This window comes from Crinia signifera, chromosome 8, assembly GCF_055691185.1.
Source record: "Crinia signifera chromosome 8, ASM5569118v1, whole genome shotgun sequence".
Taxonomy (NCBI): Eukaryota; Metazoa; Chordata; class Amphibia; order Anura; family Myobatrachidae; genus Crinia; species Crinia signifera.
Genome location: NC_139224.1, coordinates 18,839,870 through 18,865,006, shown reverse-complemented (window position 1 = coordinate 18,865,006; position 25,137 = coordinate 18,839,870). Strand labels below are relative to the sequence as shown.

The 25,137-nt window shown below is 48.0% G+C and overlaps 1 protein-coding gene across 11 annotated transcripts in view; it reads left to right on the top strand.

Annotated features, from left to right (window-relative positions):
- The window catches only part of ATP2B2 (ATPase plasma membrane Ca2+ transporting 2), a 276,982-nt gene that overhangs the window by 109,986 nt on the left and 141,859 nt on the right, over nt 1-25,137 (top strand). For all 11 annotated transcript variants that reach the window (XM_083155903.1, XM_083155895.1, XM_083155894.1 and 8 more), the window contains one exon: nt 12,624-13,079. In XM_083155903.1, coding sequence (XP_083012029.1) covers nt 12,881-13,079 — 199 coding nt within the window. In that variant the 5' untranslated portion in view covers nt 12,624-12,880. The remainder of the gene's footprint in view (nt 1-12,623; nt 13,080-25,137) is intronic.

Below are 25,137 nucleotides of genomic sequence, written 5' to 3'. Positions count from 1 at the left end.
GGTGAGTGTGTCACCAAACACACTGAAGTAACCAATGGAAGAAAAAAATACAGACAGAATTTTCAAGCGCTCCTTCTATTCATATGTTTCCATGTCACTCCGTCTTAGATAGTCCTGATGATGACTCGTGTGACATGAAAAGAGAGAAAACCATATAGTGTAGCACCCTTGGGTATAACCAATGATATGAATGATTTCTGATGTCAAAAACCGTACCCTATATGGTGGTCCACTAAATGAAAGGTGGACAAATCACGCTCAAATGTGAGGGGGTGATCGACCTCCAATAGATCCTCCAATCTCCTCCAATTAGTTTCACATAGAAAAACCAAAGATAGGTGCCAAAATAGTGAAGTAACGTTTTAATATTTAAAAACATACAAGATAAAATTCTTTGGGTGTAAACAATGGACTCTCACCCGATTGATGTGTCTACTAGATGAAAGCAGACATACAGAGCATGAGATGGAATAGCCACAGGCGTCCCTGGATGCTGTCTGTAAGTGTTCCAATCTTGGTGTGATGTCCAAAGTCCACAAGTCCCTTCTGCCAACGCGTTTCAGACCTCCTGTCCTTTATCAAGGCATAGAGACTTATCCCCTTGACTGGGTTTTTATACCCACAATTCCCATTGAAAACCCCGGCCTATTTCCAGACATGGATTACTATCATCTAATGTAGTCCTATACATCCCCGGAATAGTTATCCACTTTTTAGATGAGACACGCTGTTCCCAGGTGTCATATCTTATTGCAGGTGCGCTTCTCCGTCCGGCGCCGTCCGCCGGAACTTCCTTGCGTTCCATAGGCGTTGGCGCCGGAAGTCGCTTGCGTGTCACGACCTTCTAGCTGGATTTCTGAGTCTCGCGCCGCCCGCCGGAAGCTATCCTGCGTTCCACTAACGTCAGCGCCGGAAGTACGCTGCGTGTCACTCCGCTCTTACTTCTTCTCTATGCATTTTACCATCTGGCTTGTGTTGTTATATATTCATCACGTAGAGTGTCACGTGTGCGTTCCAAAGTGGCCAGACAGGAAGTATTTGCGGTTCACTGATGTGTTTTATTTGCAGGTCTCCGCAGCATAGGAGATATAGAGCGGAATATTTCATCAATATTGCAGACATCCCATAATAAATAGAAATAAGAAAAAAGGCATTAATATCACAATATACAAAAATATCCATTAAAAACGAGTTGATTTAAAGTGCTAAGTACATCGATAAAAATTAATTTAAAAATTGAAAGACATTTCTATAAAAACCACTTTAACTCAAAATCCTTATTCAAACCACCAGGTATTAATGTCTTATACTGATAGATCATACTCATTTCAGTTTTGGCTAATTTGGTGGCTATATTACCTCCCCTTTCCCCCACATTGATCTTTTTGAGGGCCGCAAAATTTTTGATATGTTTGGGGTCACATTGATGTTCTTCTTTAAAGTGCAAGGAAAGTGCATGTACCTCCAGGCCTTTTCCTATGTTGCGGAGGTGTTCTCCGATTCTAATCTTTAGAGACCTGCTGGTACGTCCAATATAAAACTTTCCACATGTACACTCTATAATGTAGATAATATTTACAGTATGGCATGTAAGAAAGTCTTTAATAATGCACTTCTGTCCATTGATCAGTAACTCAGTGAGCTTAGCTCCAAAGGTGTTAGTGACACCCTTGCACCCTAGGCACGTTCCACACCTAAAAAAACCCTTGGTATGTATTGTGCCTTGTTTTGGTGAACTTGCCTTGTTTTGGTGAACTTGTTCACCAAAACAAGGCACAATACATACCAAGGGTTTTTTTAGGTGTGGAACGTGCCTAGGGTGCAAGGGTGTCACTAACACCTTTGGAGCTAAGCTCACTGAGTTACTGATCAATGGACAGAAGTGCATTATTAAAGACTTTCTTACATGCCATACTGTAAATATTATCTACATTATAGAGTGTACATGTGGAAAGTTTTATATTGGACGTACCAGCAGGTCTCTAAAGATTAGAATCGGAGAACACCTCCGCAACATAAGAAAAGGCCTGGAGGTACATGCACTTTCCTTGCACTTTAAAGAAGAACATCAATGTGACCCCAAACATATCAAAAATTTTGCGGCCCTCAAAAAGATCAATGTGGGGGAAAGGGGAGGTAATATAGCCACCAAATTAGCCAAAACTGAAATGAGTATGATCTATCAGTATAAGACATTAATACCTGGTGGTTTGAATAAGGATTTTGAGTTAAAGTGGTTTTTATAGAAATGTCTTTCAATTTTTAAATTAATTTTTATCGATGTACTTAGCACTTTAAATCAACTCGTTTTTAATGGATATTTTTGTATATTGTGATATTAATGCCTTTTTTCTTATTTCTATTTATTATGGGATGCCTGCAATATTGATGAAATATTCCGCTCTATATCTCCTATGCTGCGGAGACCTGCAAATAAAACACATCAGTGAACCGCAAATACTTCCTGTCTGGCCACTTTGGAACGCACACGTGACACTCTACGTGATGAATATATAACAACACAAGCCAGATGGTAAAATGCATAGAGAAGAAGTAAGAGCGGAGTGACACGCAGCGTACTTCCGGCGCTGACGTTAGTGGAACGCAGGATAGCTTCCGGCGGGCGGCGCGAGACTCAGAAATCCAGCTAGAAGGTCGTGACACGCAAGCGACTTCCGGCGCCAACGCCTATGGAACGCAAGGAAGTTCCGGCGGACGGCGCCGGACGGAGAAGCGCACCTGCAATAAGATATGACACCTGGGAACAGCGTGTCTCATCTAAAAAGTGGATAACTATTCCGGGGATGTATAGGACTACATTAGATGATAGTAATCCATGTCTGGAAATAGGCCGGGGTTTTCAATGGGAATTGTGGGTATAAAAACCCAGTCAAGGGGATAAGTCTCTATGCCTTGATAAAGGACAGGAGGTCTGAAACGCGTTGGCAGAAGGGACTTGTGGACTTTGGACATCACACCAAGATTGGAACACTTACAGACAGCATCCAGGGACGCCTGTGGCTATTCCATCTCATGCTCTGTATGTCTGCTTCCATCTAGTAGACACATCAATCGGGTGAGAGTCCATTGTTTACACCCAAAGAATTTTATCTTGTATGTTTTTAAATATTAAAACGTTACTTCACTATTTTGGCACCTATCTTTGGTTTTTCTATGTGAAACTAATTGGAGGAGATTGGAGGATCTATTGGAGGTCGATCACCCCCTCACATTTGAGCGTGATTTGTCCACCTTTCATTTAGTGGACCACCATATAGGGTACAGTTTTTGACATCAGAAATCATTCATATCATTGGTTATACCCAAGGGTGCTACACTATATGGTTTTCTCTCTTTTCATGTCACACGAGTCATCATCAGGACTATCTAAGACGGAGTGACATGGAAACATATGAATAGAAGGAGCGCTTGAAAATTCTGTCGGTATTTTTTTCTTCCATTGTATTGAACTGTGGCGCTCTTTATTTGTACTGTATTTTTGTTATTTATTCAATGTTATGCCAAGTTTTGTCTCCCTGTATTGTTCCTTTGTACGGCGCTGCGAAACACTTGTGGCGCCTTATAAATAAAATTATAATAATAATAATAATAATAATCTCAGAAGGGACTATAATAATGAAGGCACCGCACACACATGGCTGTAGCGAGTCATATGAGGGGACGCAGCACACTTATGAGGTGTCCATGTTGACCTATGTCAAACGCTTGTCGACTTTTTTCTATGTCGACTCCTTTCATGTCAACCTTTTGACCATGCCAACTTAATGCACATCGAACTCTTTCATGTGCCGACTTTCTGACTGTCGACCTAGACTAATGAGCCAATCCTCTCGTTCTTGCAGTTCACACAGTTGTGGAGTTTGGATGTTCTCCCTGTGCCTGTGTTGGATGCCTCCCATAAATCTGGGTAGGTGAATTGGCTCCAACAAACATGAAGCTACAGTAGTGTGTGCGCATGCTGATGGCCGCCTGGTGCTAGGTTTCTGTATCTCTATCGCTTTGTGCCACCGCTATGAGTATCGTTATTGTTCGTTATTGTTCTCGTTTCCTTTCAGATCTATACACCTCATTGCTGCGCTGTCATGTCCCAGCCGGGTGCTCCCTACAACCTTGCCAATATCCCTCAGCCCTGGGAGGCGTTTCCTGGGGGGAGTGGGGACCTCCCCAATAAAGGGCCTCTATTCGGCAAAGCTTTGCCATCGATGGAGGGAAAACATATTTTTCTCACCCATCGATGGCAACACTTTTTTGTCTTGGTCATAAACCATCGATGATTAAAAATCATCGATGGGTACTTGTTTCCTAGCACGGCCACACCGATTTGCATCGGGGTGGTCGTGTCGGAAAAATCGCGTCGGTCGCATCGCATGCGACCAAATTGCATGTGATGCGACCGACGCGATCGACCCGATTTTTACATTCAATCAAATGTGAATAGGGTCCCTGGGACCCTATTTTACATTGGATTCAATGTAAAATATTCCCCAGACCCCCAATTTTACACCCTCAACGCCGCCACCCCACGAATGACGCCAACCCGAAGCGTGGCGAGCGCAGCGAGGGGTGGCGGTGCGCGTCCTCCCACGTTTTCATACCCCTACTATCCACGTCGGCGTGGAGTTGAGAATATAAAGTGTGACGAGCGCAGCGAGCCACCAAGCCTGAAGCGTGGCGAGCCACCGAGCCCGAAGCGTGGCGAGCGCGCGCGTATAACTTCACAGGTATACGCGTCCGCTCGCCACGCTTCGGGCACGGTGGCTCGCTACGCTCGCCACACTTTATATTCTCAACTCCACGCCGACGTGGATAGTAGGGGTATGAAAATGTCGTAGGACACACACCGCCGCCCCTCGCGGCCTCGCTGCGCTCGCCACGCTTCGGGTTGGCGTCAATCGTGGGGTGACGACGGGGCCATATATAATGTGAAATGGGTCATATTGGCCCATTTCACATTGTTTCCTATGTGAGATGGACTTAATGAAGTCCATCTCATCTTGTGCCATTATAATGGCACAAGACCGACGCGATGCTCCCGATTTCAATGTTAAAAAATATTTTAACATTGAAGCCTATGGCAATATCGCGGGCATCGCATCGGTCGCGTCGGGGGCAATGTTAATGGCCGCGACCGACGCGATGCCCCCGATTTTGCCTTTGACGGTAAAATGGACCTGATTTCAAAGGAAATCGGGTCCATCGCGGGCATCGTGTACCTTAACTTTAAGGTACACGATGCCCGCGATTGTGGCCGTGCTAGGAAACAAGTACCCATCGATGTTCGACGGCCATCCCTAGCGTATTTTCCCACTAAAGTTTGTGCTTTTAAAGGCGTACTTCACTATTGTGCGTCCAGCTTTCCTTGTACTGACAGATAACTAGGGGAGCAGCGCTGTGAGAGGACTGCGTCTGTCTGCGCTCTGATCCTGGCTCTGGCTGTGGTATGCACACACACATTGCTGCTACCTCGTCATCAGACGAGCACGGTGGCGATGGCATATGACATGAAATGCTGCTATGTATACATCGGGTGGGATTGTTACACTGTAGGGCAGCAAGGTGACACAATGGCGGGCATGCTGTGTGTACTCTGTATGGGACTACTAAGAAGTGGCATTCGCTTAGTGTTCAGTCTTCCTCTCTGACAGAAAGTCCCTCATGATGCAGAGGCTATTAATATGTTCCTCATTTAATTATAGAAACCCCAGAGCAAATGACAGAACATAATGACTTCCCTCTGTGTCTCATAACCAGATAACAGAACAATAACACTTTTATAGATCAGCCAGCATTTAGGGGGGCAGAATCACTGGCCAGGGGGAAATCTGCTCTGGCCCTGGGCAACGGGAACTACGGCCCCGGGCAAAGGCAGTAACGACAGCTGTGGGGAGGTTGTATCTGACGGTGCGACCATGTTACTGTTACCTGGCCTGGAGGAGTGTGTGAAGTGGGGACTACCATGTGACAGGGCTACAGGGGAGGCCGTGTCTGACTGTGTGACCATGTTACTGTTACCTGGCCTGGAGGAGTGTGTGAAGTGGGGACTAACATGTGACAGGGCTACAGGGGAGGCCGTGTCTGACTGTGTGACCATGTTACTGTTACCTGGCCTGGAGGAGTGGGTGAAGTGGGGACTAACATGTGACAGGGCTACAGGGGAGGCCGTGTCTGACTGTGTGACCATGTTACTGTTACCTGGCCTGGAGGAGTGTGTGAGGTGGGGACTACCATGTGACAGGGCTACAGGGGAGGCCGTGTCTGACTGTGTGACCATGTTACTGTTACCTGGCCTGGAGGAATGTGTGAGGTGGGGACTACCATGTGACAGGGCTACAGGGGAGGCCGTGTCTGACTGTGTGACCATGTTACTGTTACCTGGCCTGGAGGAGTGTGTGAAGTGGGGACTACCATGTGACAGGGCTACAGGGGAGGCCGTGTCTGACTGTGTGACCATGTTACTGTTACCTGGCCTGGAGGAGTGTGTGAAGTGGGGACTACCATGTGACAGGGCTACAGGGGAGGCCGTGTCTGACTGTGTGACCATGTTACTGTTACCTGGCCTGGAGGAGTGTGTGAAGTGGGGACTAACATGTGACAGGGCTACAGGGGAGGCCGTGTCTGACTGTGTGACCATGTTACTGTTACCTGGCCTGGAGGAGTGGGTGAAGTGGGGACTAACATGTGACAGGGCTACAGGGGAGGCCGTGTCTGACTGTGTGACCATGTTACTGTTACCTGGCCTGGAGGAGTGTGTGAGGTGGGGACTACCATGTGACAGGGCTACAGGGGAGGCCGTGTCTGACTGTGTGACCATGTTACTGTTACCTGGCCTGGAGGAATGTGTGAGGTGGGGACTACCATGTGACAGGGCTACAGGGGAGGCCGTGTCTGACTGTGTGACCATGTTACTGTTACCTGGCCTGGAGGAGTGTGTGAAGTGGGGACTACCATGTGACAGGGCTACAGGGGAGGCCGTGTCTGACTGTGTGACCATGTTACTGTTACCTGGCCTGGAGGAGTGTGTGAAGTGGGGACTACCATGTGACAGGGCTACAGGGGAGGCCGTGTCTGACTGTGTGACCATGTTACTGTTACCTGGAGGTGTGGATGAGGTGGAGACCACCATGTGCCAGTGCTGCAGGCGAGGCTGTGTCTGACTGTCTGACCATGTTAAAGTTACCAGGCCTGGAGGTATGAAAGAAGTGGAAACCACCATGTGACAGTGCTGCCGGCAGAGTTACCCGTCAGTGCTGTATTATCTCCACAAACATCGACTAGTTTCGCCAGCAAGGCTTCCTCAGGATGGTGTGTGTCACCATCCTGGAAAACAGGTAGTCGTTTACTTCAAATCACTCCAACTATCCTAAAAGACTTTTTCTAACAGCTAATTAAGCTGCACCTGATTTGCATTTGCATTGGACTCTTTTGTGTTTGTCTTGTGACCCCCAGTCCTTATGTATATGTATAGCGGTATTAGCTGTTACATTTATATAGCGTAATACTGTAGCATACTACTAGCATACTATCCTATATAATAATTTTTATCTTATTATTATAAATACTATTTGCATTGCTTTTATTATTATTATTATTGTTCAAATTGCAGACTATAATAAATATCCATTTTATTTTCACCAAACCACTGTGTACGTAATATTTTTCATATTGGAAGTATAGCGCAGAGTGTACATCCCCCTTGTTTCCCTGGACAGGGCTGGTGTAAGGCTTCTCTGCACCTAGGCAAAACTTCAACCTACTGCCCCCCAACCCTCATACTGCCACCTACACCCACTTTCCAACCTCTTAAGGCATACTTGCCTAACATTTCGGAATGCCAGGGAGGCTCCAACAATTGGGTGGTCCACCCAGCCCCTTGGGAAGGTGGACATCCCCTGCTTTCCCTGGAGGCCCCCCTTTGCCATCCACAAGTAGGAGGGGGAGGCAGCAAAGTAGGGAAGTATGTCTCAAGGGAAAGTATGGAGGTTAGGTCTTAGATGTTCCACAGCTGTCACCTGCATTATGTACAACAAGGATCCTCGTAGACATCCTTAATATTTTGATAGGTAGACATGGTGGCACCCCCCCGTATCCTGGTGCTCTAGGCAGCTACCTAAAGCTGCCTAATGGTAGAGCCGGCCCTGGGCCTGGAGGTGTGAGAGAAGTGGAAACCACCATTTGACAGTGCTGCAGGGGAGGCCGGGTCTGGCTGTATGACCATATTACGGTTACTAGGCCTGGAGATGTGAATGAGTTGGGGACCACCATGTGACAGTGCTGCAGGAGAGGCCGGGTTTGACTGTGTGACCATGTTACAGTTTCCTGGCCTGTAGGTGTGAGTGAGGTGGAGACCACTATGTGCCAGTGCTGCAGGCGAGGCTGTGTCTGACTATGTTACTGTTACCTGGCCTGGAGGTCTGTAAGGTGGAGACCACTATGTGCCAGTGCTGCAGGCGAGGCTGTGTCTGACTGTCTGACCATGTTACAGTTACCTGGCCTGGAGGTGTGTGTGAGGTGGAGACCACCATGTGGCAGTGCTGCAGGGGAGGCCATGTCTGACTGCGTGACTATATTACAGTTACCAGGCCTGGAGGTGTGAGTAAGGTAGATACCACCATATGACAGTGCTGCAGGGGAGGCCGTGTCTGATTGTGTGACCATGTTACTGTTACCAGGCCTAGAGGTGTGTGTGTGTGTGAGGTGGAGATTACCATGTGACAGTGCTGCAGGGAAGGCTGTGTCTGTCTGTGTGACCATGTTACTGTTACCAGGCCTGGAAGTGTGAGTGAGATGGAGACCACCATGTGCCAGTGCTGCAAGCGAGGCTGCGTCTGACTGTCTAACCATGTTAAAGTTACCAGGCCTGGAGGTCTGTAAGGTGGAGACTACCATGTGCCAGTGCTGCAGGGTAGGCCATGTCTGACTGTGTGACCATGTTACTGTTACCTGGCCTGGAGGTCTGTAAGTTGGAGACCATCATGTGCCAATGCTGCATGGGAGGCTATGTCTGACTGTGTGACCATGTTACTGTTACCTGGCCTGAAGGTGTGAATGAGGTGGAGACCACCATGTGACAGTGCTTGCTGCAGGGGAGGCTGTGTCTGACTATGTGACTATGTTAGTTATCAGGCCTGGATGTTTGTATGAGGTGGAGACCACCATGTGACAGTGCTGCAGGGGAGGCCATGTCTCACTGTGTGACCATGTTACTGTTACCTGGCCTGGAGATGTGAATGAGGTGGAGACCACCATGTGACAGTGCTGCAGGGGAGGCTGTGTCTGACTGTGTGACCATGTTAGTTATCAGGCCTGGATGTTTGTGTGAGGTGGAGACCACCATGTGACAGTGCTGCAGGGGAGGCCCTGTCTGACAGTGTGACCATGCTACTGTTACCAGGCCTGGAGGTATTTAAGATGGAGACCACCATGTTACAGTGCTGCAGTGTAGGCAGGGTCTGACTGTGTGACTTGTTACTGTTACCTGGCCTGGAGTTCTGTAAGTTGGAGACCACCATGTGCCAGTGCTGCAGGGGAGGCCATGTCTGACTGTGTGACCATGTTACTGTTACCTGGCCTGAAGGTGTGAATGAGGTGGAGACCACCATGTGACAGTGCTGCAGGTTAGGCCATGTCTGACTGTGTGACCATGTTACTGTTACTAGGCCTGGAGGTGTGTATGAGGTGGAGACCACCATGTGACAGTGCTGCAGGTGAGGCATGGTCTGACTGTGTGACCATGTTACTTTTACCAGGCCTGGAGGTATGAGTGAGCTGGAGACCACCGGGTGTCAGTACTGCAGGGGAGGCCGTGTCTTCTACAGAGTAGTGAGTTGCACGGAGAATGAAATGTAATTGTTTCGGAGGAAATACCACAAAGTGCAATAAAGAAATGAAATGTGTGGTATATGATTTTAAGTGTGTGCTCATAGCCTGGTGCCTGGGTGATTTTGACTAAGCTATATTGCTTTGTCAAAATTGCGATGTTGCTTCTGGTGATAAGCCGGCGGCCATCCCCAGCAGCAGCCTGTGCATTCAGCGGAATAGACACTGCAGCATCTAGACAAAATATTATTGCCTGGGGTAGCCCAGAATACCTTCATTAACATCTCATTAACTGTCCAAAACATGAAGTACATCATACACCTGACACCATTCAGGTGACATCATACTGTACACCTACAGATGACATCATGCACATGACACCATACAGTACAAGTTACATTATAAATTAGTTACCATTAGAGATATGACCATCAGGGAAATTTACTAAGATGGGTTTCCAATGGGATGTTGCTATATGGGTGCTTACTGTACAGGTGACACTATACAGGTGTGATACTGTGCAGGTGACACTATACAGGTGTGACACTGTGCAAGTGAGGATATACCATGCTATAAAGGTGACACTATACAGGTGTGATGCTGTGCAGGTGACACTATACAGGTGGTATATTATACAGGTATGATACTGTTGTGCAGGTGGCACATTAGACAGGTGTGATACTGTGCAGGTAGCACATTATGCAAGGGTGAAACTGTGCAGGTGGCACTATACAGGTGTGATGCTTTGCACGTGGCACAGTATACTGATGTGATACTGTGCAGGTGACACTATACAGGTGTGATACAGTGCATGTGGCACTATACAGGTGTGATGTTGTGCAGGTGGCACATTACAGGTGTGATGCTGTGCAGGTGGCACATTATACTGGTGTGATACTGTGCAGGTGGCACTATACAGGTGTGATGTTGTGCAGGTGGCACATTATACTGGTGTGATACTGTGCAGGTGGCACTATACAGGTGTGATGCGGTGCAGGTGGCACAGTATACTGGTGTGATACTGTGCAGGTGGCACTATACAGGTGTGATACAGTGCAGGTGGCACTATACAGGTGTGATGTTGTGCAGGTGGCACTATACAGGTGTGATGTTGTGCAGGTGGCACTATACAGGTGTGATGCTGTGCAGGTGGCACATTATACTGGTGTGATACTGTGCAGGTGTCACTATACAGGTGTGATGTTGTGCAGGTGGCACATTATACTGGTGTGATACTGTGCAGGTGTCACTATACAGGTGTAATACTGTGCAGGTGGCACTATACAGGTGTGATACTGTGCAGGTGGCACTATACAGGTGTGATATAGTGCAGGTGATCTTGTAGTTGGCACATTATACAGGTGTGATACTGTGTAAGTGGCACATTATACAGATGTAATACTGTGCAGGTGGCACTATACAGGTGTGATGCTGTGCAGCTGGCACAGTATACTGGTGTGATACTATGCAGGTGGCACTATACAGGTGTGATACAGTGCAGGTGATCTTGTAGGTGGCACATTATACAGGTGTGATGCTGTGCAGTTGGCACATTATACAGGTGTGATTCTCTGCAGGTGATCCCGTAGGTGGCACACTATACAGGTGTAATACTTTGCAGGTGGCACTATACAGGTGTGATGCTGTGCAGGTGGCACAGTATACTGGTGTGATACTGTGCAGGTGGCACTATACAGGTGTGATACAGTGCAGGTGTTCTTGTAGGTGGCACATTATACTGGTAATAGTGTGCAGGTGATCCTATAGGTGGCACTATACAGGTGTGATACAGTGCAGGTGTTCTTGTAGGTGGCACATTATACTGGTAATAGTGTGCAGGTGATCCTATAGGTGGCACTATACAGGTGTGATACAGTGCAGGTGATCTTGTAGGTGGCACATTATACTGGTAATAGTGTGCAGGTGATCCTATAGGTGGCACTATACAGGTGTGATACAGTGCAGGTGTTCTTGTAGGTGGCGCATTATACTGGTAATAGTGTGCAGGTGATCCCATAGGTGGCACTATACAGGTGTGATACAGTGCAGGTGTTCTTGTAGGTGGCACATTATACTGGTAATAGTGTACAGGTGATCCTATAGGTGGCACTATACAGGTGTGATACAGTGCAGGTGTTCTTGTAGGTGGCGCATTATACTGGCAATAGTGTGCAGGTGATCCTATAGGTGGCACTATACAGGTGTGATACAGTGCAGGTGTTCTTGTAGGTGGCACATTATACTGGTAATAGTGTGCAGGTGATCCTGTAGGCGGCACATTATACAGGTGTGAGGAGTTACCTGTAGATCTGCGGGACTAAGGCTTCAGGTGAAGTGATGAGATTCCGGAGCACATGTCCTGGGAACAGCAAACAGCAGCAGAACCTCCTCAGTAAATTAGATAGGAATAAATAGGTGTCATTACTAATTGTTAACCCAAATGACCTACACTGTGTACGACTGCGTAATACAATATACTGTAATAAGGAGAAATTACTATGCAGCGTCTATGCTATGGATGTGTATTTCTATTATTTATACGTCATTTTCCCCATCCCATGTGTTCCCTTGTGGCAATAAAAGATTGATGTGCAGTGTAAACTTGCCCACGTAATTCAGGGACGGATGTCTTCTCATTAATATTTATGGGCCATCTCATTTAGCTCAGACCGGTTCAGGAGGCTGAAGCACAAGTGTTATCTAGTTTTTATATTCTTATTACAGACCAATGTAAGACCATGTCTGGATGCAGCCTCTGAGTCTTCTTCTCTATTCTTCTTCTCCAGGTTTCTCAGCAGAGATGAAGCTGTATTTGGACGCAGTGGTGTTCAGCATGATGGGATGTGGTAAATGGAGAGAATCTGTATTACAGCCTTGAGCACAACCAAGTACTCACTGGACGGTTACCTGGCCGGGACCCTCCCATCTATCTCCAACACTGGATTGCACCATCTTATGCCATCTGGCCAAACATTATAAAGACGAGGTTTTCAGGTTCCAGCATTACTAGGGAGCTCCGGCCCCACCAGGAGAAGACGGGGCAATGGGGGACATGAGCAATAGTGATTTCTACTCCAAAAACCAAAGAAATGAAGTCAACCATGCAGCTGACTTTGAGTGCTCCCTCGAGGAACTGCGCTCACTCATGGAATTGCGGGGGTCAGAAGCCGTGGTTAAAATAAAGGATTGTTATGGGGATACGGATGGAATGTGCAGGCGATTAAAGACATCACCTACAGAAGGTAAGATGTGGGGTATTACCAAGCATGCCCGGTGTAAGACTCCTATGGCATTTCCCTAGGTACAGAATCTGGCAGTATTCTATACTTAAAGTACCCAGGCATAACTACTAAGGTATGTAATGCTGTCAGTACTACGGTGTTAGAGCCCCCAGTACTCAGGTATCATTACTAAGGTATGACATAGTGTCAGTACTGCGGTGTCAGAGCCCCCAGTACTCGGGTATCACTACTAAGGTATGGCACTGTCAGGACTGTGGTGACAAAGCCCCCTGTACTCAGGTATCACTACTAAGGTATGTAATGCTGTCAGTACTACGGTGTTAGAGCCCCCAGTACTCGGTATCACTACTAAGGTATGACCTGCTGTCAGTCCTGCAGTGTCAGAGCCCCCAGTACTCGGGTATCACTACTAAGGTATGACATGGTGTCAGTCCTGCAGTGTCAGAGCCCCCAGTACTCAGCTATCACTACTAAGGTATGACATGCTGTCAGTACTGTGGTGTCAGAGCCCCCAGTACTCGGGTATCAATACTAAGGTATGATATGCTGTCAGTACTGCAGTGTTAGAGCCCCCAGTACTCAGGTATCACTACTAAGGTATGACATGCTGTCAGCAGGGGCGGATTTAGGGATGAGGGCGCCCCTAGGCACAACAATAATGTTTACTAAGTAGGACAGTTTATAGGGGCAGTATCTGCATGTCCTATCCATTTACACTCTATTTAAGATGGAATATAGTACAGTACAGTGGATATTTTGCAGTTATTGGTACATTTTGGGCTGACAGTACTATCACAGGCATCCAAGTGCCGCCCCCCAAACATGTGCCGCCCCTAGGCACGTGCCTCACGTGCCTAATGGGAAATTCGTCTCTGGCTGTCAGTACTGCAGTCTCAGAGCCCCCAGTACTCAGGTATCATTACTAAGGTATAACATTGTGTCAGTACTGCGGTGTTAGAGCCCCCAGTACTCAAGAATCACTACTAAGGTATGACATGCTGTCAGTACTGCAGTGTCAGAGCCCCCATTAATCAGGTATCACTACCAAGGTATGATATGCTGTCAGTACTGAGATGTCAGAGCCCCTAGTACTCGGGTATCACTACTAAGGTATGACATGCTGTCAGTACTGCAGTGTCAGAGCCCCCAGTACTCGGGTATCAATACTAAGGTATGATATGCTGTCAGTACTGCAGTGTCAGAGCCCCCAGTACTCGGGTATCACTACTAAGGTATGTCTCACTGTTACTACTGCGGTGTCAGAGCCCCCAGTACTCAGGTATCACTACTAAGGTATGTCACACTGTCAGTACTGTGGTGTCAGAGCCCCCAGTACTCAGGTATCACTACTAAGGTATGACATGCTGTCAGTACTGTGGTGTCAGAGCCCCCAGTGCTCAGGTATCACGACTAAGGTATGACATGCTGTCAGTACTGCGGTGTCAGAGCCCCCAGTACTCAGGTATCACTGCTAAGGTATGACATGCTGTCAGTACTGCGGTGTCAGAGCCCCCAGTACTCAGGCATCACTACTAAGGTATGTCACGCTGTCAATACTGCAGTACTGCGGTGTCAGAGCCCCCAGTACTCAGGCATCACTACTAAGGTATGACATGCTGTCAGTAATACGGTGTCAGAGCCCCCAGTACTCAGGTATCACTACTAAGGTATGTCACACTGTCAGTACTGTGGTGTCAGAGCCCCTAGTACTCAGGTATCACTACTAAGGTATGACATGCTGTCAGTATTGCTGTGTCAGAGCCCCCAGTACTCAGGTATCACTACTAAGGTACAGTATGACATACTGTAAGTACTGCGGTGTCAGAGCCCCCAGTACTCAGTTATCACTACTAAGGTATGACATGCTGTCAGTACTGCGGTGTACTCAGGTATCACTACTAAGGTATGACATACTGTAAGTACTGCGGTGTCAGAGCCCCCAGTACTCAGGTATCACTACTAAGGTATGACATGCTGTCAGTACTGCGGTATCAGAGCCCCCAGTACACAGGCATCACTACTATGATATGCTGTCAGTACTGAGATGTCAGAGCCCCTAGTACTCGGGTATCACTACTAAAGTATGACATGCTGTCAGTACTGCAGTGTCAGAGCCCCCAGTACTCAGGTATCACTACTAAGGTATGTCACACTGTCAGTACTGTGGTGTCAGAGCCCCCAGTACTCAGGTATCACTACTAAGGTATGACATGCTCTCAGTATTGCTGTGTCAGAGCCCCCAGTATATCAGGAATAACTACTAAGGTATGACATGCTGTCAGTACTGCAGTGTCAGAGCCCCCAGTACTCAGGCATCACTACTAAGGTATGTCATGCTGTCAGTACTGCGGTGTTAGAGCCCCCAGTACTCAGGTATCACTACTAAGGTATGATATGCTGTCAGTACTGCGGTGTCAGAGCCCCCAGTACTCAGGTATCACTACTAAGGTATGTCACACTGTCAGTACTGTGGTGTCAGAGCCCCCAGTATTCAGGTATCACTACTAAGGTATGTCACACTGTCAGTACTGTGGTGTCAGAGCCCCCAGAATATCAAGAATCACTACTAATGTATGTTATGCTGTCAGTACTGCAGTGTCAGAGCCCCCAGTACTCAGGTATCACTACTAAGGTATGTCACACTGTCAGTACTGTGGTGTCAGAGCCCCCAGTATTCAGGTATCACTACTAAGGTATGTCACAATGTCAGCACTGCGGTGTCAGAGCCCCCAGTACTCAGGTATCACTACTAAGGTATGACATGCTGTCAGTACTGCAGTGTCAGAGCCCCCAGTACTCAGGTATCACTACTAAGGTATGTCACAGTATGTCACAGAGCCCCCAGTACTCAGGTATCACTACTAAGGTATGACATGCTGTCAGTACTGCTGTGTTAGAGCCCCCAGTACTCAGGTATCACTACTAAGGTATGACATGCTGTCAGTACTGTGGTGTCAGAGCCCCCAGTACTCAGGTATCACTAGTAAGGTATGACATGCTGTCAGTACTGCGGTGTTAGAGCCCCCAGTACTCGGGTGTCACTACTAAGGTATGACATGCTTTCAGTACTGTGGTGTAATCGGCAGAACCCCCAGTACTCAGGTATCACTACTAAGGTATGACATGCTGTCAGTACTGCAGTGTCAGAGCCCCCAGTACTCGGGTGTCACTACTAAGGTATGACATGCTGTCAGTACTGCAGTGTCAGAGCCCCCAGTACTCAGGTATCACTACTAAGGTATGACATGCTGTCAGTACTGCACTGTTAGAGCCCCCAGTACTCGGGTATCACTACTAAGGTATGACATGCTGTCAGTACTGCAGTGTCAGAGCCCCCAGTACTCGGGTGTCACTACTAAGGTATGTCACACTGTCAGTACTGTGGTGTAATAGGCAGAGCCCCTAGTACTCAGGTATCACTACTAAGGTATGTCACACTGTCAGTACTGCAGTGTCAGAGCCCCCAGTACTCAGGTATCACTAGTAAGGTATGACATGCTGTCAGTACTGCAGTGTCAGAGGTAGATAATGCTGACCACTGTGGACCCTATGTATATATTGCTGATTACTGTGGCCCCTATGTATATAAATCTTATCACTGTGGCGGCTGTGGCCCCTATGTATATAATTCTGACCACTGTGGCCCCTATGTATATATCGCTGACTACTGTGGCCCCTATGCATATATTGCTGACCACTGTGGCCCCTATGCATATATTGCTGACCACTGTGGCCCCTATGTACATGGTTGCAGCTAGAACATATATATAGATTGCTGCCATGGGAGGAGTTGTCTCTGTGAGACCCCAGTCTTGGTAGGCCTCTTTATTACAGCTGGCCTGCAGCGCACTCTGCTGACACAATGTCCTCCCGTATGTTTAAGCTTTGCCTTTCCTGTTACTCATCATTTACATGCAATGGTTTCCTATGAATACTTTAGCACTGGGATTCCTGAGTTGGTCATGGTCTATTTACAGTTGCACAAATGCATCCTTCGTGTACTCTACCTAATATACACATTGGGCACGATGTACTAAGCTTCGGAAACTGATAAAATAGTGATAAAAAACCACCAACCAATTGGCTCATAACTGTAATTTTTCAAACACAGCCTGTGACATGGCAGCTAGGAGCTGATTGGCTGGTGGTTTATCACTTTAAATTTAATCATTTAAGCTTAGTACATCTGGCCCATATATAGGCCGATATGTAATAGGGTGCCATTTTTGGACTAGTCCAAAAATCGCACCATATCGCACAAAATCGCACCTTTCCAAATCAAATTTTTTGCCGCAAATTCGCATATGTAATGAGATGCGAATTTGCGGCAAAAAAGTGCGATATGGTGCGATTTCGGGCGCTTTTTTAGTCCTGAAAATGTGCGATTTTCAGTCGGCTCCTGATTGGCCAGAAATCATTCTGAATACAGACGCCGACGAAGTAACATCTCAGCGCATCCAGAGCAGAGATGTTACTTCGTCGGCGTCTGTATTCAGAATGATTTCTGGCCAATCAGGAGCCGACTTTCTCGGCTCCTGATTGGCCGAGAAATCATTCTGTTCAGAGACGGCGAGGAGGAAACATCTCAGCGCCGGGCAAAGTCCTGCAAGTCGGGTACCAGTCTGGAGCAGCGCTGTCACCGGAGGTCGCCGCCGGGGAGCAGGTGAGTAGGATTTGCCTCCTTAGGTACCCCTGGGGACTACCACGGATCCCGGACCCCGGATTCTTCACGCCAGGAGCCCCGGAACCCCAGGACCAGCCCCGGAACCAGGACCAAGGCCCCGGAACCGGACTCTTCTGCCCTGGAGCCCGGACCCAGGATCCAGGGACCGACCTAGGGGCTCAAGGTAGGTAAGTATCAGTGTGTGTGTGTTTTGTGTGTATTAAAGTTTTATTTTACAGGGTGTCAGTGTGATTTTGTGCACTATTTTTTTCACTGCAGAACTACAAGTGCCAGCGGGCCCTTTAATGCCCCGCATGCTGGGACTTGTGGTTCCCCAAGTCCCAGCATGCGGGGTAGGCTTGCTGGGACTCATAGTTCGCCAGTGTAAAACAATAGTTTCCATTCTTTTTTTTACACAAGTCATCAGCCCGATGCCCACCGGCCAGGGGCATCGGGGACAGCCCCGGACTATCAGCATGGGCTGGTAAGTCCTGGAGGGGGGGGACCCCTTCATTGGGGGGGTCCCCACTTCCCCAGGACCCCTGCCCATGCTGACCAGCCAGGGGGTTAATGCTTTGGCCGCGGGAGCTTATATAATAAGTTTCCCCCGTCTGTGGCATTACCCTGCTGGCTGGTTGTGTCCGGTGCTGGTTCTTAAAATACGGGGGACCCCTAGTCATTTTGTCCCCCGTATTTTGGGAACCAGCGCCGGACCTTGAGCCTGGGGCTGGTTTTATAAAATCCAGGGAACCCCAACTTGATTGTTCCTTTGATTTTATGATACCAGCACCAGCTTTTTGAGCCCGGGGCTGGTAATGCTTAGGAGGGGGACCGCACGCCAGTTTTTTATTTAAATTTCTTTTTTAACTATTTTTTTACAGCAGAAGCATGCACAGATCTCAATGATCTGTGCATGTTTCTGCCTAACTCGCCAGTCAGAAGCTGGTCTATTTTTTTTGCGATTTTTTTGAAGCTCCCATATGCGACTTTAGAACTCGCATCCTATTACATATGCGAGTTCTATAGTTTACTATGGGAAAACATCTGGATGCGATTTTCAGTGTGCCTGAAAATCGCATCTTTAAAATGTGCGATTTCGCGGTAAAAAATGCGATTTTTACCGCGACTCGCATCCTATTACATGTGCGATTTTTAGAAAAAATGCGATTTTGGTCAATTTTGACCAAAAATCGCAAAAGTCTAAAAATCACACCCTATTACATATCGGCCATAGTGTCCTATCCTATACTGGTGCAAATAACTGTAGTGTAGCCATCAATGGCAATCCCCTGCAGATACAGCATTGAGCGGTGTGTGTGTGTGGTTACTCTCTCAGATACAGCAATAAGAGGGGTGTGTGTGTGTGTGTTTGTGTGGTCCCACTCTCTGATACAGCAATGAGAGGTGTGTGTGTGTGGTTCCACTCTAGGATTCAGCAATGCGAGGTGTGTGTGTGTGGTTCCATTCTCTGATACAGCAATGTGAGGTGTGTGTATGCATACCTCCCAACTTTCTGAATATTCGAATAGGGCCACTCGCGCCGTGGCGAAAAGGGGACGCGGCATATGCAAATGAGGGCGTGGCTTATGCAAATTAGGCCGCACCCTCGTTTTCGGTCGCGAATAGCGTCTATTCTGTGAGATTGGGGGGGACTCCCAACTGCCCCCCCCCCCCCCCCCCACAGCGGGACACTGCCGGCCGCGGGAGGGACACGGGAATGTCCCCAAAAAATGGGACGTTCCCGCGTTTAGCGGGACAGTTGGGAGGTATGTGTATGTGTGTGTGGTTACTCTCTCAGATACAGCAAAGATAGGTGTGTGAGTGTGTGTGTATTCAAATGATTTTTGCCATTTTCACGCCTATTATAACTTTTTTTTTTTTAGCAGCTTTTATATGTCGTGATATTCAATTCGTTTCCTTCTTTTTAAAAGTTGACACTTTTTTGAGCATCTTTTATTTCAGTCATTTCCAATGGGGCTTCCTATTCATGTTTGTACAGATGGAGCCCCTCTCGTTGTGACTGGGGCTGGCACCAGCCTTCCCCACCCGGTCCTCATTGGTTGCCGCCGCCCCCCGCATCACCCCTAACCCATACTTGCCTACTTTTTCATTCTGCAGCATGTCAGGGGGTGGGACGAGGTGGACGTCACCAAGCCCCGCCCTCTAGCAGGCAAAGGTGGGGCTAAAATTACACCAAATGACGCGATTCGCTTCATTTTAGCCCTGCCCCTCGCCACGGACCGTGAAAATCGCTATGTAGCGCAACGGGGAAGGGGGGCTGAGGAGGACAGCGTGGCTGATGCGGAAGACTTGCCCACCCTCCCGGGGGGCCATGAGGGGGACCCGAATTCCGGGAGCCTCCCGGCCATTCCAGGAGGGTAGGCAAGCCTGCCCTAACCCTGCCCGTCTCCCTGAAGCGGAGATGGGCAGGGTTTCCACCGCTAAGTGACTGGGACGTGCACGCTTGTGTGTGAGATGCTCGTGTGTCCCAGTTTGATGGAGCCACTCTCAACCAGCGGGGACATTCTGGCGAGCACTGAGGCTAAACGAGAGAGGCTCCACCTGTATGATTCCTCTCTCAGATACTGATCATGGTGGCATAATCCACTACCACCAATAAGCATGGTGCCTTAGAGCAGACTTTTCCCCTCGCCCATATTAGATCCATACCAATCTACTCAAACAGCAGGGTACCAGTGGTGCCCTAAACTCTGGCAGTGGGGCTGTCCTCTGGCACACTGGGCATTCCTGACGGAATATCTCTAACGGAAGCATAGATGCCAGGCCAAAATAACTTTAACTGTATGCGTTGGAGTATTTTCTTCTCCCCCAGATGGCCACCCCACAAATGCGTATGTGCAGCTTCTAATACCAATCGCCCCACTTTTCGGGGAACTAAGAGCTGATCTACCCTTTTCCCTAGTAAAGTAGTGACATGATACAGGAAATAATTTTTCAATACAGAAGATGGCGCACCGTCTGATGGTACAGCATCAATTACCCTGCCATTAACCACTTTAACAGTCTCAAAGTCTGGACTCTGGCCCCCGAGTGGCTTCAGCTGACGGTTTGTTGGTGTCATGCCAGGTAACCAACTACTGCAACAAAGGGAAGTCACAGCCTAGGATCAACAGATAAGGTTGTCTGGAGCTCACCACTGCTACCACCTTTAATGGTTGGCCTTGAACAGTCAGCGGTAAGCAGATACAGGGGCACTCCTCCACATCACTGTGGATGCACAACACCCTGACAGGAGGCAGGACTTTATCAGCTCCTGGAGGAACCACATTGGCAGCGACAACGGTGAGCTGACTGCCGGTATCCACCAGTGCCCAGATCTCCTGGCCTTCTAACTGTACCAGCCCCCAGAACAGGGAGCACTCTGCTTGGGAAAACCCCATAGACGCCACGCTGACCAAAGGCCAAGCCATTTTACCCGCACTATAGTCCATCAGCTCTCCCTGTTTCACGCAGTCCTGCCACACATGACCAGGCTCACTGCACTCAAAGCACAGCATGGGAGGTGGATCCTTTGGTTTAACAACAGGGACCTAAGTTCTGGGCTGTCAATACTGTACTGGGCATATATCCTGACCTGGCTTTATTCAGCTTTCCCAGGCTCAGGTGCCACTCCATCACTGCTGCTAACTCCTTAAATGTCAGCCTGAAGGGCCAACTGCTACACTGAGTGGTCCAACACCCGCATAACCTGGTCCAGTGCGACTATACCCACAATCCTCACTGAGGAGTTTTTATCCAGCTGCAACCAGGCCCTTGCCAGCCAGGCTAGTTTGGCCAGCTGAATCCTAGGAGGCTCTGAGCCCTCCAGCCGGCAGCCATGGAACTCCTGTGCCTTGCTGGGCCCTGTCAATCCAATCCTGTCCAGTATTGCCTTTCTCAGGCCAGGATAGGAGCGTGCTTCAGCCACAGTCATATGCACATACGCTCACTGTGCTTCCCCTGTTAACAGGGAGCCAGCCTGTGTCAGACCATTTCTCCATAGGCCATCCCAACCACATGGCCGTGTGCTGAAACGTGCAGAGGAATGCCTCTATATCATCAGCTGGGATGAGCTTCAGTAGCCTCTCCCACTATGGTCGGTGTTATTCATATCCTGTTTGTAGTTTATATGTTTCCCCTGGATCAGTACTCTAAGTTTTGCTGATCCACCTTGCCTGGATTTCATGCTCTCCTTGGTCTTGGGGGTGGCTGCCTGCTAGGCCTCTGGGTATTTATGTATTCTCCCAGCATTGTGAACCTGACGGTTATAGTTTTGTTTAAACCTTGTCTGAGTCTGGTTATAGTCTTGTCAGAGTCCTGTTATAGTCCTGTGTATTACAGCAGGCACTCCTGTCGGATGTCCTGTGAAGTCCTGTCTGTGTCTGTGAACCATTGCTGCAGTCTGAGAGAACTTGTGTGAACACAGACCCAGTCTGACAGAGATAAGTGCTGCTTTTTCCACCTTCAGTATTTCAGCTGATCCCTGTTAGAGTGTAGCTGTGTGAAGTATATGTCCTCTCTGATTTAGGGTTTTGCCATCCATCTCCACACAGGTTATATATTGTTTATTATTAACATCTTCATGCATTGTTGCATTTATGCCAGGACATACTGTGTTCACATCCTGCTGTGTTTCTGTAGTTACAAGTGTGGGTGTGAGTAATTACTTATTTCCATAACATCTTCTTGCATTGTTGCATTCCTGGGAGTTCAGTGGAGGATTGCTCCCATATTCATCCACTCAACCCCCTGGTGTTTCTGACCACTTATTTTAATATGTACCACTGTCTGTTTGTTTGTTTCCAAGGGTTTTCGTCAGTTAGCCTATTGTCCTGTCTTCTGACCAAGTTGAGTCAGGTTTCAAGACCTATTCTTGTCTCTACTGTGGCAGAGGTACTTGTCCCAGAACCGACACAAAAAAGCACTCTGAGCTCTAATTGGGGTCCAAGGACTAGGGAGCCCCATTATAGATTCAGGAATTAAAGGAGGATGTTTCCCTTATCTTCAGTGGCGGATTCAGGGGGGGGGGGGGGGGCACGTGCCCCTGTCATTTATTTTGTAGCTGAGGACCAGGACTTTCCAACGAGCCCAGCCCCGTGTCTCTAGCCGCCCGGGAACCGGAGATATCGCCTGGCAAACCTGTAACGTTTTTTCCCCATAGGATAATATGGGACCCGTCAATTCCGACCCCCACCCGGTTCCGACGGCTGCCAGTTCCCGCCCTGGCATCACAGAAGCTTGTGGTTGATTTCATTCAATTTCAAATCGCTGGGCCTTCAATATGATACCAGACTGGTCCAAATCGGTCAATCGGTTCCTGAGATATTGCGTGTAAACCAATTTTTTTATTTTTGAAATGTAATTTCATGGCTGTTCATGTTCTTTGAGGGCAGATTACTCTGGAACCAAACGTTCCAGATTCACTGGACCAAAATCATTCAAAGCCCACTCAAAAGTTCTTCAATATAATACTTGTCTCATGTAAATGGGTCAGTTGGTTCCGAAGATATTGCCGGTTAAATTAGATAACCGGTTAAAGGGGGGAGGGGTGGTTTTCTCTCCCCCTCACACCAGAAAATGCAGGGACTAGGCTGGTGTAAAAGGGGCCAACCTGGGAATGCATTTTCTGGTGTGAAATGGGTATTATTTCAAATAGCCGGGACCTGCAGTGCTCTGAATACAGCCAGGCTCTGCCACTGTCAATGGCTATCACTTCTGCCTGGCGGCGGCTGTCCCCCATTTACCACGAGCATGTATTCCCCCTTGGCAATGAGCATGTAATCCCACATGGCAACGAGCATGGAACCTCTGGCAATGAACATGGAACCCTTGGCAATGAGCATGTAGAGAAGCAGCACTTATGTAGCATAATTTTTAATAGGCATTATGGTTTTTGGCATAACACATAATGGACATAATGGCGTGTAACTTAACGTGTAATGGACATTATGGTGTAAATGTTTAATGCGAGCCTTTGGCGGACAATGTCCCTGTTTATGAAGTGTATTGTGAATTTTGGCTTAATCTGTGTGGCATTATGTGAATTCTGGCTCAATCCATGTGGCATTATGTGAATTTTGTCTCAATCCGTGTGGCATTATGTGAATTTTGGCTCAATCCATGTGGCATTATGGGAATTTTGGCTCAATCCGTGTGGCATTATGTGAATTTTGGCTCAATCCGTATGGCATTTTATGCATGGCTCAATCCGTGTGGCATTATGTAAATTTTGGCTCAATCCATGTGGCATTATGTGAATTTTGACACAATCCATGTGGCATTATTTGAATTTTGGCTCAATCCACGTGGAATTATGTCAATTTGGGGTCATTCCATTGGCATCATGTGTAAGGGGCAAGTATAATGGGGTCTAGTATTTTGTTGCATAATGTGTAGAAGTTGTATATGGTGTTGATACGCCCCCTGTTAAGTGGCCACACACCTTTTTCCGGAGCGCGCCTTTGGTGCACGCACAACTACATCCTTCACTTTTGTCACCATGGTGGGCCTGCGTACTTTAAATGCCAGGGCCTATTTTTAATTCCATTCCCACCCTCTCTCTGCCGCTCTCTTAGCATGTACACTGGCACCACTAACACCGCCCCTCCCCCACCCAATCCCTTTTTTATCATGGTGCCCCCCCCCCCCCCTGTCATTTTATCCTGGATCCGCCCCTGCTTATCTTTCTCCGAGTTGCAAACCCCAGAGTCTCAGGTGTTGGTCCCAGAAGGGGTCTCGAGTGGCACAGCTCCAGTGGGGGTCCCAGAAGCCGTTGCCCTTAAAGGGGACTTAAAATGCACAACCCCAGAAGGGTTATCAGAGACCATAGCTCTAGCATGGGTCTCAAGGGGCATAGCCCCAAGTGGGGTTCCAGAAGCCGTAACCCCGAGTGGGGGCTCTACAGGCCGCAGCCCCGAGTGGGGGCCCAAAGGCCGCAGCCCCGAGTGGGGACCCAAAGGCCGCAGCCCCTAATGGGGGCCCAAAGGCATGCTCTGCCCCAGAAGGGGGTTCTGTCTGGCCTCAGAGAGGGACTCCAGCCTTGTCATCTCACAAGGGGACTTCAGTCATGTTACTCCAGACTTCCGCAGTGTATATATAGTATAGAAACATAGAATTTGACGGCAGATAAGAACCATTTGTCCCATCTAGTCTGCCCCTTTTTTTACCCTTCAGGTAATCTCAACCCTTTTTAATCCTTATTTCTTTGTAAGGATATTCATATGCCTATCCCAAGCATGTTTAAATTGTTCTACTGTCTTAGCCTCTACCACCTCTGATGGGAGGCTATTCCACTTATCCACTACCCTTTCTGTGAAGTAATTTTTTCTAACATTTCCCCTGAACCTATCTCCCTCCAGTTTCAGTGCATGTCCTCGTGTTCAATTACTTCTTTTC